The 16,733-nt window shown below is 39.4% G+C and overlaps 1 protein-coding gene across 1 annotated transcript in view; it reads right to left on the bottom strand.

Annotated features, from left to right (window-relative positions):
- The window catches only part of TEC (tec protein tyrosine kinase), a 43,801-nt gene that overhangs the window by 11,282 nt on the left and 15,786 nt on the right, over positions 1 to 16,733 (bottom strand). The window contains exons 3-5 of the mRNA XM_053940895.1: positions 3,166 to 3,267; positions 2,084 to 2,165; positions 485 to 613 (exon numbers count right to left, since the gene is read on the bottom strand). Of these exons, the coding sequence (XP_053796870.1) occupies positions 485 to 613; positions 2,084 to 2,165; positions 3,166 to 3,267 (313 nt within the window). The remainder of the gene's footprint in view (positions 1 to 484; positions 614 to 2,083; positions 2,166 to 3,165; positions 3,268 to 16,733) is intronic.

The following is a 16,733-nucleotide window of genomic DNA, read 5'->3' as shown; positions in this document are numbered from 1 at the left end:
GTCTGTAAATATATTAAACTTCCTTGTATCATTTTCAGCTTGGTGTAGGAACATTGAATGCAATGCAGTTATTATTCTCTGGATATGCAGAGGTTTTAATAAATAACTGAAGAGCTGGCAAGATTTGTAGCTGAATCTTTTTCACCATAAGGTTTCAGCCTCAGTCTGAGGTAAACACTTGGTCAAATGGGTCAAGTCTCAAATGGGAGAAAAAAACCAAATTAAATTCAGCAACTTCAATAATTCCTTTCAGATTTATCTAAACTTTTCTTTTTTTTTTTTTTCCAAGGATATTTTGCTGGCTTTTCTATTTTTTACAGAATACTTGGTAATTATTTTTTACTTACTTTAGGCACAGTATCAATGATTGACTCTGCTCTATAAATTTGCCTAATACCCAAGGCATTCAGATGTGATGACAGAATCATACAAAAAAGCAGAAAAATATGCCAGAAGAACTTTGTAAGAAAACATATGTACTTACTGTTTTCAAAAAGACAATATTTTTCACAGCCAGGTGCTAATTTTTCTGTTTGTCTGCAGCATTGATAAATTCCCTCTGTCCAGAATTTAGGATGATATTTTACCATTATATTGCTGTTATTCTTTATTTCTACAAGAAGAAAAAGAGCAAAAAGTCTGAAAGAGGGTAATTTTTAATACATATTACATATCTTTGACATGAGGCATAATCTTTGCTTGCCCTTACTGTAGCACAGCTTCTCTTCTTGCAAGCTTACATGGAGGTGATACAACAATCATAGAGGATATATATATAAGGTAATAACTTTATTCCAGAAGGGTGTGCCATACTCCCCCCTACACCAACCATCCTAGCAGGGGTTTGTTGCATCAGTGAAAGGAGACCCTGCACCACTGGGATCAGTCAGGCAGCTGTGTAGGCTTTGGGAGCTCTGCCTCCCGCTTTGCTGCTGCTGCAAGTGACTCAAATTCATCTACAAACAGTGTTCTGGAGGGAAAGACAGCTGATATTTATCTCTGTTCTGTGGCACAATTCATCATTTTGGCCTGGAAGGCTCCTTAACCCATGCTATGGGCTTGCTGAGTTTCAGAGGTCACTCCTTGCCCTCTGACCCCAGCCCAAAAATAATTTCTTATTACTTTACCTGTAATTAATGTGAGCATCTGATGCTGAGAGAGGGCATTAAGAGGAAAATAAAAAAAAACCTTTATTCACTGTGAAAGCAACTATCTGATCACATCTCAGCAGAGATACCTCCTATCATTTTACATTAGCTTAAGGCCCACAATGTTGTCTAGCTACATCCAAACAAAACTTTTCAGTGATGCCATCAACTAGCTTGGATAAACTTTTTAACTCATTGTGCAGAAGCAGAGTCAAATTCTGATTGCAGCTGCACTTCACAAAATCAAAATAGATCAGTCTGAGTATTTGAGGCTCTCAGTACCTGTTACCACACCCTGTGTATGCAAGTGATGAGTTGGCCCAATAAAAAATTAAAATTGGTAGATTTGTAATTTGTTGTGGGTTGATGCTAGCCAGAAGCTAAGCACCCATGCAGGCACTCACCCACTCCCACAACCTAGCGGGATGGGGGAATAGAAAGAACAAGAGATAAAAACTTTTGGCTTGAGATAAAACCAGTTTAATAACCAAAAGAGAGAAAAAAAGAACCCAGAAGTAATGTAAAGTAAATCACTCACCATCTCCCACAAGCAGACCAATGCTCAGCCAGCCCCTGTGCAGTGGCCAGTAGGGAAGGAAAAAAAACCCTAATCCCTGTCTTCCTCTACCCCAGATTTTTTTGCTGAGCACAACTTTATATGGAATATCCCTTTGGCCAGTCCAGGCTTGCTGTCCTGGCTGTGTCACCTCCCAGCCTCTTGTCCACCCCCAGTCTGTGGGGGCAGAAGAGGAAAAAGGCAAATCCTCCATGCTGTGCAAGCACTGCTCAGCAGCAGCCACTGCTATGTTTTTAACAATGTTTTGGCCACGAATCCAAAACACAGCACCAAGTTAACTCCAATCCATGCAGACAGCTCAAGCACAGGTATCTGCCTATGTTGGAGTTTAAGCATAAGTATAAGCAACTCCCATTACCTTCTTTCAGGTTCCTCACCCACTGATCCCGGCTTTGTGCACTTGGTGCAAAAATATAAAGTGTATTAGCATCATATACAACCTGGAGGGGAGAAAAGAAATCATCAAAATACATTCACCTCATAATGTTAATTCATTTCTTCTTAAAGAAACAGAATAAGACAAATGACTGTTACATTTTGCAAAATTAGTGTATTCAGGCACAAAATGCAGAAACTGGGAAAGGTTAATAAGGTGTATTATTCCAATATGATGTTTTCAGGAAAATTGGGAAGAATTTTGTAATGGTATATTATCTTGTCAGCATTCCTTAAAATGCTTGCTTCATACTTTGCTTTGTTCATTCTTCACTGTGTTTTTTCTAGAAACAGTTCAATTTAATGAATAAAAGCTACTTTGTAATCAGACATTCTCCCATCTGAGTCAGTATTGCTCTAGAGTGACTCTTCTTTATTTCTCCACTTCTTGTATAGCAGAAAAAGAGTATTGCTCTGGCAAAAATGGATCAGAGTCACTGCTGTCCCTCTCCAGCAGTGGAATTCCTCCTCACTCCAACCATTCCCTCTATAGTAAGGAGGCACAGCATCCAACCTCCATATTTTTCTTTTTCCCCTCTAAGCACTTTTTTTCTGTTTTCATTTCCATTCAATTCACAATGAAACAGGAAAAAAAAAAGCAACAAGTTTTATTTTGATTTCCTTATTTCCTATATAATTTCATGGTAATTAGATTCAATTTAATGTGAAAGAATGAAGAAGGGAAATTGGGCTGTCAGCTCACTTGTTCCAGCAGAACAGGGCAGGGCAATTTCCAGTCAAAATTCAAGCTAAGAGGGTGAGGAAAAGAAAATGACCAAGTGTCTGTGGCCCAACTCCCAAGGGAAGGGACTGCAAGGGCAGCAGAGCTCGCTGGGGATGTGTTGTAACCACTGATCCTGAATTACCTCCCACCAGCCCAAAAGAGACAGGGAATGTGCTCATTATTTGGAACTGACAGTAATTTTAAGGGCAGTTATGTACAAATGACTTGGTGTTGTTGAAAAGATCACTGTAATTTATATATTTTGTATTTAAAAAACATACCTGAAAAGGATATTTATTTTGACATGGAATAATACCATCACTTTTTACAACTTCGACACATTTAATCCTTGAAATATCCACAGATCCTTTTCTGTACTTTTTCTATAAGAGAAAAGAAAAAAAAATTGTAAAAAGATAACCAATTTATCTAATTCTCTTTTTTTTTCAGCAGAGACATCTTGATTTTTTTCCCACTTATAACAGTGACTTCACTTTATGTGATTTTAACCTGAGAAGTTGTCTGAAAACTGAGAGTAGAAAGAGCTGCACTTGTGAAAATGCACTGAGTACAGTAAATTTGCTTAGTGAAAAGTACCAATTCTTTATATAGAAAGTTTCCAATCAGATGTGATTGTAGGTTTAATATACTCTTCTTTACAAAAAATAACTTGAGAAAAAATAAGTGCTTCCCCCTTGCTGAGTTTATGATTAAAATTGGTCTGGTCTCATCTGCTTCCTTGTTCTGTTGCTGAAGTGCTCCCACCATTTGGAGGCTTCTGCTGTGTTCCACTACGGTTCCAGAGAAATTTGGATGCTACACAGGCAACACAAGTCCCTGATGAGACAGAAAGCAGAAGATACAAGTGTAACCCTGGACCAAAGTGGGCTCTGTATTGAAGGAACTTCTTTGAACAAGGCTAGCAGAAGCCCAGAGAAGCAAAGTCAAAAGCACGGACTAAATCTGAGATTTAGTCACCAACACTGATAATTATGAGCATTTTAAAGAAGGCAGAGGTGCTCAGCAGGTGCTGCACAGTGCATGGAAGGACAGTGTAGTTCAACACTCTGGAGAGGCAGCCCCTTGGAAGAACAGCTGATCATGACAGGCAGGTGTGCTGGGCTTTAGTCTATACTGAAATCCACAGAAAGACAGTATAGTGCCACCTCTCTCTTTGGTTGTTTTTGGGACAGCCATATCTCTAATAGGAGAGGAAGTTTCTACTGGAATCCAGAACAAAACAAAAGCAGTAGCAGCTCATGGCTGGTACTGAATAAAAACACATTAAAAAAAATTTGATTTGCCAAGCACATCCAGAATATCCAGTCCAGAGTGCATCTTGTGAAACTGACACTGTTCACACAATGTGGAAATAATTAGCAATTACTGAATTATTTGAGATATGCCAGTCCTTACTCAGCTCCTCTTTTGGGGATGGAAATTTTAGCCCAAATAGCAGAAGCCTGGTACAATCACAAGCAACTGAAAACACAGTCTTGTAAATAGAAGCAAAGAATAACTTGAAATACAGCAGTTAGGATTCCATCACCCCAGAAACACTACAGGTAACTACCCATGAAGTTTCATCAGCACTTAAAATGCATATAGCACTCTGAATCTTACGTAGAGTAGTGCAGAGAAAACATGGATAAAGAATTGATGTACATCATGGTCAGCATCAGCAAGAATGACAAGGGATAAATTCAGATAAAGCAGCAACTGCTATTTTTTTACCAGAAAAACCAACACACACAAGAGAGGTGGGTTTTTTAAGGGAAATGTATGGGGGAATTAGGCACTTTAACCAACCATAAAGAAAAAAAGTAAATCATAAACATTACCGTGAGTTGTACTACAAAGATTTATCAAGTAACGCTGAAAAATAATTTTGTATGCAACCCTGGAATTTTTTACCAAAAAATCATTTTAAGTTTTCTGTTTATTTTATTTTGGTCACTTCCAAACTCAAGATATTCTATTGTATCCCCTTACTTGAACATTGACTCCCTAAACAAAAACATACATTCATGCAAAAGCCAAAAGTTGTTACTGAAAATCTACACCCCTTGGCAGGGCAGGCAGTACTGCCTCTCCCTCCCCTTGTCACTGAGTGAATGAATTGGCAGTTTCAGGGCTGCCAGGTTAGCCAAGGCAGAACAGCAGGGTTCAAACGAGATCAGCCTTTTCATGAGCCCCAGAATTCAACACCCCACACACCTGTGCTGAAGACACTTCTCCAGACGCCGTTCTTGCACAACAGGCAAAGAAGAAGAAACACTTACCACTCCCCTAACTTATCTACCTTGCTTTCTGTGTCCAGAGGGGTGCTTGGATCCCACCTGCTGGTTAACTGAGGTTGCAGGACAGACAGACAATACACCTTGTATCCAGAATCACAGAAATCCCTTAGAGGAAGACACTATTATTTTATCTTGAATCACCCTCCTCCTGGGCTCAGAGATTTTCATGCCAATTCTGGCATTCAGGGAGCTCATTCAGAGGACACAGACAGGAGGACAAAGGACAGGAATCCAACTAGATAACCATTTGGGGGAAAAACATAAAGGAAATCCCCTGATATACAGCACATCATTCTAGTAATTGTATTTCCTAAGTCATACCTTTGTATGCTTTCTTGATTTAGGGCGGCTCAGTTTGCTTCACCACAAGATGCTAAATTAAGCTAACACAAAGCTGACCCACCTTACAAGGCAATCCACCTTATTAAACTTAATGTCAGGGAAGATTCTTCTGTTTTTGTGTATTTTGTAGATTAAAAAAAATCCCTTGCATATGTGAAATTAAAAACAAACCTACAGCCCAAGACATTTTTAGATCACATCAGAAGCAAGCGCTAAGTGTGCAGTATTAATGCCAAGTGTGCAGCTCTGTTTTAGCTGACCATTATTCATTAATAAACTATGGTGCACAGAAGCAGGAAAAATGACTCAAGAAAAATGCTAAAAAGACACTGCAATTCCTCTCTCCTCCCTACCTAAATGAGTTCCCTTTATAATAATAGGACATCTTGCATACCATAACTGCGTTGCATTTATTTGACAGACAGGGTTCTATGGGCTCTACATCCAGCTGTACAGCAGACATGAAATGCAGAATCAAGGCAGAGCTCAAGCCCTGAAGCAGCTGGGAAGTAGAGATGCAGGCATGAGCCAGCCCTCAGAAATTCAACCATAACCAATCTTTCCAACAAGAAAAGCTACAAAGAGACAAAATTAATACAATGGCTGATCATGCAATGCCAAAGTGTAGGAAGCAGAGGGACATTTCTAAAGATCCTTTTTTTTTTTTTTTTTTTTTTTGGGGTGGAAGATGGCTAACAGAATAGAAAAAAGTTAGATTTATTGTAGAAGTAGCAGTATTTTACCAGAACATTCATGCATGCTCTCTGAATGGGATACAAGTATTCACAGAGGATTTGGAAGAATCACAGGTCAGTGAAACAAAGGGACCTATCAAACCTGGTCCACTCTATAAAGATAGACATATGCCTCTAGAGGGAGGCCTATAGAAGCAAATATGGTTAGAACAGTAATAAAGGTATAAAAATACTAAATCCCAATAAGGAAAACCTAAAATAGGTAAAATATGTACTTCAAAGTCACATTAAAGGCTGGGGTTTTGGTGTGGTTTTTTTTAATGTATCTTCTTGCTGAAAATAATAAAAGGGAAGTGACTATACAGAAACTATTATACAAAGCTTTTCAAAATGCCATATATATTTCATATTTACTTATGTTTCAAAATATTGATTTACAGTTTTAGAAGTCCTGCTCCTTGCTCACAATGGGTATGGCCAAGCCTTGTTTCCATACAATCCACAAAGAATAAGCTATTCCTCTTTATTTGAGCATATTAAACACTAATATGTAGAAGTCATATGACTAGACCTATGTTGTCAGATATGGAACAAATATAGGATTACACAATTCCTTTAAAAAAATAATCTTAGAATAAATACAGCAAGACAAGAAATACCCAAGTGTTAGATAAGTGTACAAAGAGCTGATCCTCTGTACACTTGGAATTACTCCTCTGCTAAATACAGAAGCCTTACAGCTACAGAAGCCTATATCCTCACTATCAGATGAAAATATTTCTTCAGTGTATTTCCTCTTTGCTGATGAACATATTGCACTGTTTACCCCCACAGAAGTATGTGTGTATGTGGGGGTGTTGAACAAAGGGCATTAGATTTGGAAGAAAAAAGTCTCAATGAAAACATGCATAAGTCAGCCCAGCTTGCAGGAAATATCTAGATTTTTGTCTCTGCCATGCTCTCTCTTTCCTTGAGGTACATATTATTTCTTTCTTCCATGCCTACCCCCGTATAGGAAATCCTGAGGTCACCAGCATGTGACCCATGGACCTCGTGTTCTCACAAGTGTAGCACATCACAACACTACTTTCATCTCCTTTTATGGAGTGGCTTTTCAACTTTGCAAAACCACAAAAAGCCTGGCTAAGCCAACACTGCCTACAGACAGCTGCTCTGATAGAATATGCTCCAGAGCCAAATGTATGGGTATTTTCATTTTTGGGTTCTTTGTAGGGAGGGAGGTTGGGCTTTTGAGTTTTGGGGTTTTGTTTCTTTTAATAGTATTGCCATTTATTAATAAATGCACTGACTGGATACTTCTGCAGTTCCCTCTTAAGGCAAGCAATTATGGATTATGTGAATATAATTACTGTAGCCAGGTGTTGGGTGGCCACATTTTCTATTCCTATATTTTCCAGTGTGTCAAATACATTGAAGAATACCCTTCTCCTTTCAATTATTTTTTAAATTATTAAGAAAAGCAAGTATCAAGTATTTGTATTTACCTTTCGAAAGTGGCTAGAATTGATATGAAAAGCAAAAGTTAATTACTATTCTGATCTAGTCTGACCTGATCCAATATCTGTCTACAAGGAAGAATTTAAAGGGGAAAAAATACAAACATAATTAAGAAGAAGAAAGTTTTAAACCCTGTCTTGCAGATTAAGAAACTGAGAATCTATTACCATGGCCTGGCTGCTCAGCAGATGTCAATGACCAGCACTGGACAGACTGAAAAGCACAAACAAATTCTCTGTCCTAACCATGACTACAGTGCATTATTTGTAACTTACTCTTCTGCAATGGAGAGGCAGCCAGTAAAATGTGCACCACTGCAGCTATGATACATTGCTGCAACCTCATAAAAGGACACATAATCTGCATCCATATCAGGCCTTAAATAACCTACAACCCTTCAGCTGTCAAAATAACTGCTATACCTCTTCAGGTTCTTTCAGACAAGTCTTCTCTTCTTGGTTTTTTGTGAAGTCCATACATGCAGAGCTCTCAGTCTGCCCAGCCCAGCTGCTGCATTTCTGCCCTGTTTTGCCCTGCTCTGGCTGCTGGGTGCATTCAGCCCTAACTCAGGTTCCATGGTGTCTGAGCACCAGACAGCCTGAGCCACGCAGAGAGGAGAGCCCAAGTCCACAGGCATCACAGGCAAGCGACCAGAGCCCAAAACAGGATCCAAGAGGTCACTCAGCCAAGGCACTTGCTGCTTTAACTACTTTCTCAAGGTTCAGATGATGGGCTCCACAACTACAGGCCCCAGGTCCTGCTGGGGACAGCCTGACACTTGGCTACTTATTGCTGTTCTGTATCTGAATATTTCAGCATTCCTGCCTTTTCTACTTGTCCACACTGAATTGCAGTCTACAAAATTAAAAAAAAAAAAAATTAAAAAGGCAAACTATTAAACCCACCACACACCTAATCTAATCCAAATATACCACATGGATTTCTAGACTTGTTTGTCAAAATACTTGCAGCTCCTTCGTTTTATTTCACCTGAGAACTCAACAAGCTTCTATTCCAACACCAGTATCAGCAGTGAAAATACTAAAAATGTAGAATAGGACATTCCATTCAAGACAGACTCTCAATCTGGAAACAAGCCACCGATGCCTATTCAACACAGTACCAGCTTCCCATGTGCTCTACAATCAGATTTACACCAAGTTTATATAGGCAATTTCTAATGCTGACATATGAAAATGTCTCATTCAGCAGTGTCAAAGAACCCTTACTGGGATGAAAACACAGGATATCTGCTGCTCTCTGCTATCCACAAGACTTGTTACCTCAGAGCATAGATAAGTCTGAGATTATTTTGTTCTGTTTCTTTATTTTGCTTTGTTTCTTTGTTGGCTGATGTGCAATTTCTGCATCTTCCAGGTACCTTCAACAAGCTTGGTTTTTCCTGCATTTTCCTCTAAATTATCTTCATAGATTAAAGTTTCTCAGCTTCTCTTCTGCACACTTTTTAAAAACCTAGGCCTTCTCTAGCCTTGTCTATTTTCCAATTCTTCCTCCTTAAGACCTTTAAGACTCATCCACTCCTGTCTAGTCATAAGGTAAATATTCTCATCCATGCCTTTTCTATATTTCAACCACTACAATCTATGCTTCTCAACTTCATCTACATTTCATTTGTTCCATCTGATAATAATCAAAATTCTTGTAAAAAGATAGTTACTGCAGATTCTCATTTTATAGATGACTTTTCTTTCATTAGATGTTATAGAAAACAGGAAATCACAACTACAACATAACCAACTTTTTTTTTTTTACAACTTAAATTTCTTTATGAATTGCCCTTTAGAAGTGAGCATTCCCATGCATCTGTAAAGCTGCTCCCATTCACATGAGTATCTTCACATTTTGTCTCTAACTTGAACAGTTTTCACTCACAAGTACTTTAAGAAAGCTCTATCATTACGACCTGTGACTTGGAACTAAAAAATTCTCTGTAAACCTACTGGTTTCAGAAGCATTGCAATACTGAATTGTGATTTCATTTATATAAAATAATTAAATCACCTATGCAATGACTACGGAAATCCCATAAATCAGGGTCATTATTTTAAAAATAATAAAAATAAAGGATAAGCACTGTAGGAATAAACAACAGTAGAATGAATTAATCTGTTAAAAAAGAAAAGAAGCATAGCTTTTTGGAACTCTATAATGTTGTTGTGCTCTAAATGAAGTATTTGCACAATATTAGTGTTGCAATGAAGCTACACAATTTTACCCTGAAACCTACAGCTTCAGGGTGGGCCCCAGAGCTTTTATTTTTCCTTCCTTAAAATATCACCATTGTAATTTCAGTAGCTTCTGTCTCCTCTATATTCAAATCACAAGAACCAAACATAAACCTTACAGAAGGACCTTTTTTCCTTAGGAAGAGACTTTCAAAATGAGCAACGCCCCAGAATATTCAAGTTTGTATTCTGCTTTTTTCATTTCTATCCTGGATGGTTTTTGTCAGTTTTAACAGTCCTGTTTACACAAGAAAGTTTTCACACAAGTCTGATCCTAATGGCAAATACTACTACTGCCACCGAAGACAAGAGCATTCTGCACCTCCTAAGTTCAGACTCTTGAACGTTTTTGCTCAGGGAACTATCTTTTGCCTTCTCTGTAGAAGCAAATGGTTTCTGCACACTAATAAACGGGTAAGTGATGTGCCTACTCCAGTATCTTCTGTGCAGCAGTTCCAGAGCTAATGAGCATTGCAGCCCAAACTCTGCCACCTTCTCGTCCTCCCTTCTAACACTGCAGACTCCTGTGCACCCAAACACATGCAGGGTTACCACAGGAACCAGGATTTAGCCTATGGCTTTTGAAAATGCAGAATCCTATGTACACTATTTGTTGCTTTGAACTGTCATCCATACAGCAAACGTGAGCAAACAATAAAGATGCCAAAGCATAAAGAAATTTAATGTTCAAAAGCTCATAGTCAACTTCATATTCGTGGTCAGCGCAAGCAGCAGTGGGATGGAAAGGTTAATTCAAGCATGCTGTGCCCTGTGTGGGAGGACAGTAACCAAACCACACACAGCAGCACACTTTCAAACTAAAGAGTATCACTGATAAGCAAGCTGAGCAACAAAGAGAGAGAAATATCATGGTGAAAGGGAACATAGCACAGGTTCAACATATATGAGGATACTAACAGTTTACATATTGACAAGGATTTATAAAATTATGACCAGATCTGTGTCGCCTTTTGGAAGCACCACACTCATGAGGAACATCAACGTGATAGTTTTCAAACCAACAAACTAGCAGGACGTCTCACTTGCACAGACCAGCTCTTTTCAACTATTTTACTGGTGAGAAGTACTTTAACACCTACACTTACTCTCTTTCCTTCATCATGACGAATTTCCCTTGCCTAAAATGCCATCTGCAGCAAAAACCTGTAGTCTGGTGGCACTCCTAAGTTCAAGCGAGATGCCCTGCCAGTATTAGCTAACTAAAACTTGTGTGAAGCAGGTATTACTTGCTGTCATGGCTGTTCTGTAATGCAGCAGCAAGCCTGCTTCAGCTGAGGCCATCCATCTGCCCAGTTCAGAGACACCTTCTCACCGTGCACTGAGAAAGGCTTCACAGCACACAAGGCACACAAGGAGAAAGAGAATAAACCACGAGTATGTGGTGGCCAATCCTGATGGACACAGTGGCTTGGATGCTATTTTTGTGTGCTCTAGCCTGTTGGCTAACTCAAGAGGAATAAATGATGCTGCTCTTTGCAGCCATCCTGCAAAGGAGCGTGGGGGGCACTTGAACTGGGCGACACCAGCCATCAGGCATGCTGGTAAAATGAGTCCTCCTTTCCACTGTCCAGCTGATATTTACTGAAGTGTCTAAAATTGCAGTGGACTGCTAGATAAACACTTAAGGTTTGATTTTCCAGACACAAATGAAAGTGTGAATGCACGGATCCTTTGAAAATAAACTCCAGGGAATTTTAAGTTGAATGTTCAAGATATGAGCTCACTTTTGACAGAAAATGGCTAAACATACCTAGGGCCACAGATATGTGGTGTTATTTCCACAAATGCCTCCTTGGAATTCAAACCTACACTCCATTCAAGATGAAATTAGCAGTTTGTCATACTAAAACTTCAGCTAAACTTTTGCTGGTCAAAAATACAGAAAGCCATTCCAAACGAGATCTTTTTTTCATCACTGCATGAAATATTTGACTTTTCAAACAAGTCAGTTAATTTCAAAATTGCTTAAATTTGCTTATCAATTTGATACTGACTAGTATGTTTTGATTTCTTGGAAGAAAGTAGTTCAGGAAAATCACCAGAAGCACACCTGAAGTATTATGCATTGAAAAGAGATTTCCTAATAAAATATTTCATGCTCGTGTTTCCTCAGTCAAAACAAACACTGCCTTTGCTATACAACCAGATTATCCAGCGAAGTTGCACTACAATCCATTACTCCAGCTGACACCAGTAAGAATAGTGCAGCAGTCCTCAAGAACAAGGGCTAGTTTGTGAAAAAATACCTACCACCTCCCACTTTCAAACTAGTTACTACCATCTATATAAATGTGTTTAAAGCTGGCTTGGTAAGTCACAATACATGTTTGAGAATACTGTACATATCTTAAGTCTTTCTGACTGTACAGCAAGATGTACTTTATAGTACATCTCCATACTCAGAATAGGAAGTTATTTTACATCTTTCCTACTTTTATACATTCATGACCATCCTGTGCTAGGAGACCAATGCAGTTATATCTTACTACAGTGAATTTTTGTCTTCATTGTAAATGGACCATACACATTCAGATTTCAGTAGTCACTTTTGCAACATTAGGAGAAAATACTCTTTCCAACAATGACAGCCAAGAAACTATTAAGAGCTTAAAGAAAAACATTAGCTCAGCCTTTTTATTTGCTTATAATCATTGTTAGTCCAATACTGCACAATAGTGCAATGATGCCATTTCCCCAACAGCTACACTTACTAATTCTCAGAATTTATGACCAAGAAAAAAAAGACAAAACCAGAACATATCCCAGCTTAAACAGAATATTCCTCTTTTCTGACATTAAAAAATCTATCTCCATGATACTTAAGGCACATCAGTTCCTGATATATTTTTATTTTCAAGCTTAACATCCATCTTTTTAACAAACCTAAAGGTGATACTTCTTCCACATTTTTTATCCAACAGCATAATGCCCAGAAGGTAATCAGTAAAAGCCAAGGTCCTATTAGCTTCCTATGCAAAGTAAGTTTCCCATTATATTAATTGCAATTGTAGAGCTTTGCACAGGTGACCCAAACCAGGATTCTCCTTCCTCAGGCTTCTGTGTTTTGAAACCAGTCTTGAAATGCAGCCTCATCACTGATTCTGTAGCTATGCTCCATCAATAGTTCACACACCTGCTCCATGACTTACAGCAGAGCAATATCTTTAAGTGAAAAAAAACCTGTATTTCTCCTTCTCATGGCAGCAGTGCAGTTCCAGCTTCACTGTGGGCATGCACTGTCATTGTACCATGACAGGGGGCCTGATCTACTTGAAAGTACATATAGAAAGATTTAAACCAGTAATGAGCAAGCTAAAGCAAAATTTTAGCAACTACTGTTGCTAGTAGTCATATTTAGGAGAATTATTGCTCCAATTTACTGCTCCAAGTAAGGTATATGGAACTTTTTCCGTACATGGGACAGGAAAAAACAGAGAAGTGTGGCGTCTATAATGTGCCATTTCTGGTCAAAGAGCAAGTGATGCTCCACTTCTGGCTGCACAGAACAATTAAATCTCTCAGCAGCATTTACATGAACACTATTTGCTATGGTTGACTGCTTTTTGTTGTCATAAATGTTCCACTTCTGTCACCAGACATACAAAATGTCTAATTCTGTCACTTTATTAATAAACCCAACCTGCCCACACTTTGAGTATTAACTAATCTGGTTAATGAGCTTTACTTTAGTTTTGTTTTAAAAAAAGAAGTGGTATGATTATGCACGTGCCCACAAACCCTGGGTTTTTTCTTGAACTCTCTCTACTGAACTTCCATAAAAGTTAAAATGGAAGAAAACAAGAAAATACTTCAGATTGGCCAACAATCAAACTGGGAATTGCACATTTGCCTAGAGGAGCAGAACTCAAACACCCTTGGCAGACTGCTATCACTGCAGTTATGGGATTAAAATGAAGGTGTGAGATCCTCTTGGCTTGGGATTTCCATGCTTATTTTACTAATCTGGACTTTGAATACTGCCAAGCCCAAAATTAAATCAGTCTGTACCTATCCTTTTATCTGCCATGTCTTTAAATTCAACCAGGATGCACAGTAGCCACATTTATTTCAGCAATAAACCCCCAGTTATTCAGAGGGGGCAGAATTATCTTGATGGTTAGTAACTTTTTTTCTCTTCATATAAATTACCTCAGGCAGAATATGCAGCTTACTGTAAATACATATTTATAGCCACCACAATTGGCTTTAAAAAACCCAAACAATAACCAAACAAATAATTAAACCCACAAACATCTTTGCCATTTAAGTGAACCAGAGACATTAAGGAATAACTGTGTCACAGAGATCTTAGTCTTACAGTTGTGTTTTTTTAAAGAGACAAAAATATTCAGTATGCCCCTTTAAGCTCAGAGCTCACTATTTCCAGACAACACTGTTAATAAAATAAAATGCTGATTAATGTTTAAAAGAATCTAAAATTAGAGGAACAGTGAAAATGAAAATGGTTGGAGACTGGAAAGTAATGCATTATGGCTGAGCTAGTCCAACAACCTGCTGATGTCAACAGTCAGAGCAACCTGTTCTCCTCCACCACCTGGCACGGCCTCTGGCACTTGTTAGATCCTGCACCCAGCTCATGCAGCGTGCTAACCCAGCAGAATACTAATCCAGCAAAAATAAAACCAGATCAAATCTCTTTCTGCTGACCTAATTGCAGCCTTCCAGCAGCCAAAGGGAGATGACAAACAAGAGAGAAACTGTTTCCAAGGGCATGTAGTGACAGGACAATGGGGAATAGCTTCCAACTAAGAGTAGGTTTAGATCAGACTTCAGGAAATAATTCTTTACTGTGAGGGTGTTGAGGCACTGGAACAGGTTGCCCACAGAGGTGGTGGATGCCCCATCCCTAGAAGTGCTCTAGGCCAGGCGGGATGGAGCTCTGAAAAATCTGGGCTAGTGGACAGTATCTCTGCCCAGGGTCAGAGGGGTTTGAACTAGATGAACTTCAAGGTCCCTCCTGACCCAGGCCATTCTATCATTCCATGATTAGCAATTTTTTTCAGAGCAATACAGATTCCAAGAAGGGCCAGAATGAATTCAAGTGAGTAGGGGAGTCTAGGAAGGCTAGGACAGGGATAAAATGGCCTTTTTCAGCAGCAAACTGATGGCATAACATAGGCATAATGTATATTTTCAGTCCAACTGGCTGTATCCTAGGTGGAAAGTTTTTAAGATGTTACTGCATCCTCCACTGAGGGCACTATGGGCTGACCTGTTCAATCTCACTGCAAATACTACTGACAGTTTAAACCTCCTCTCAGAGAGATCCTCAAGTCAGTCTCCTGGAAAAGCATTTTAGCCAGAGGACATTAACCTGCAGGGCAAAGGAAAAGCTGGAAGGGGAAGACTGGAAGAGGGAAAACTGGAAACGGTAACTTCTTAAAGGATGACAACTAGACCTGCAAAACCTGTTTGTCACATTTCTATTTGATCTGAATGTAAGACATGGGATAAGCATGCAAGACATATTTCAGAGGGCTTCTTAGCCCCCACCTCTTCCTTCTCTGGGAGGAGGCCAGAGTCACCAAAATAGGAGCGACTGATACGCTCTGCCATCATAAAATGGGGACATAAAATGCCTGACAGGAGCATGCAAAGAGGACAGAGCCAGGCTACTGCCAGCAGTGTCCAGTGACAGAGGCAGACGCAGTGGGCACAAACTGAAAATCAAGAGGCTCCATCTGAACGTCAGGAAACAATGTTGGTCTTTTTTTACTGTGAGGGTGACTCACAGTAAAAGTGAGCCAAGCAAGGCTGTGAAGGCTCCATCAATGGAGATACTCAACAGCCAACCGGACAGAGATATTCAACAGCCAGCTGGTTCTGGGCAACCAGCTCTGTGTGGCCCTGCTTGAGTTGAGGGCTTGGATCAGATAGCCTCCAGAGGCCCTCTCCAACCTCAGTCTGTGATCTTGTTATTAATCCCTGACTGTGTCCAAGCTACTTTCAGAGAACAAAGTGCCATGAGCATCCTGTAGCATTGTAAATGAGCTCAGTTCTGGTGCAACCATAAGGTCTGGCAGAGAAACATGCTTAGCAAGCCTTAACTCTCCTCTACCCTCTTCTTTTATCAGAGGTAAGACAGCAAACACAAGAGGTTGTAGGGTTCCCTCCATTAAGCTTTATTTGTTTAATGGCTTCCCAAGGTATACAACATGCTTCACAAGCTACTGCAGTCATTTTAATCGTCTTCAGCATTGTGACAAACATGGAAAGTAGCCTCACTTAAGTGGAAAATCTCACCCCAGCACTGAGGATATGACAGGGCACTCTGGGGGCAGGTGACCTTGATGAAACTGAGTCTGGAGATTATTTGAAAAAATGCTGGTCTGAGGATTTGCATAGTTCAGACCAATGACTTCCTGAGTAACTGAATTTACACAGAAAGTGGTAATCGGGATGCTCAAAGATAAACTGCTTCCAGCTTCATTTCAATCACCAGGCTGCATGATCCACAGTAATGGATCTTGTCTCTGCTGTCTGGTCTGCAATGCACTGCTCCTATCAAATGATCTTTCTCCTGTTTAAATGCAGTTAATTGCCAGATGTGAATGCAAGGGCCTTCACAGTATGCACGGCTACAAGAAACTGCAATTGCAGTTTCTACCTTTTTCTACCTTTTCCCCAGTTCATCATAGTAGTGATCTTTCATCTCTCTGGAGACAGAAAGAAATCAGCTTTGATGACCACCTCTGTTTTAGGTCAT

Source organism: Vidua chalybeata, chromosome 4 (genome assembly GCF_026979565.1).
Source record: "Vidua chalybeata isolate OUT-0048 chromosome 4, bVidCha1 merged haplotype, whole genome shotgun sequence".
Lineage (NCBI taxonomy): Eukaryota > Metazoa > Chordata > Aves > Passeriformes > Viduidae > Vidua > Vidua chalybeata.
Note: the sequence above shows the minus strand (reverse complement) of the source record. Positions and strands in the feature narration are given on the sequence as shown.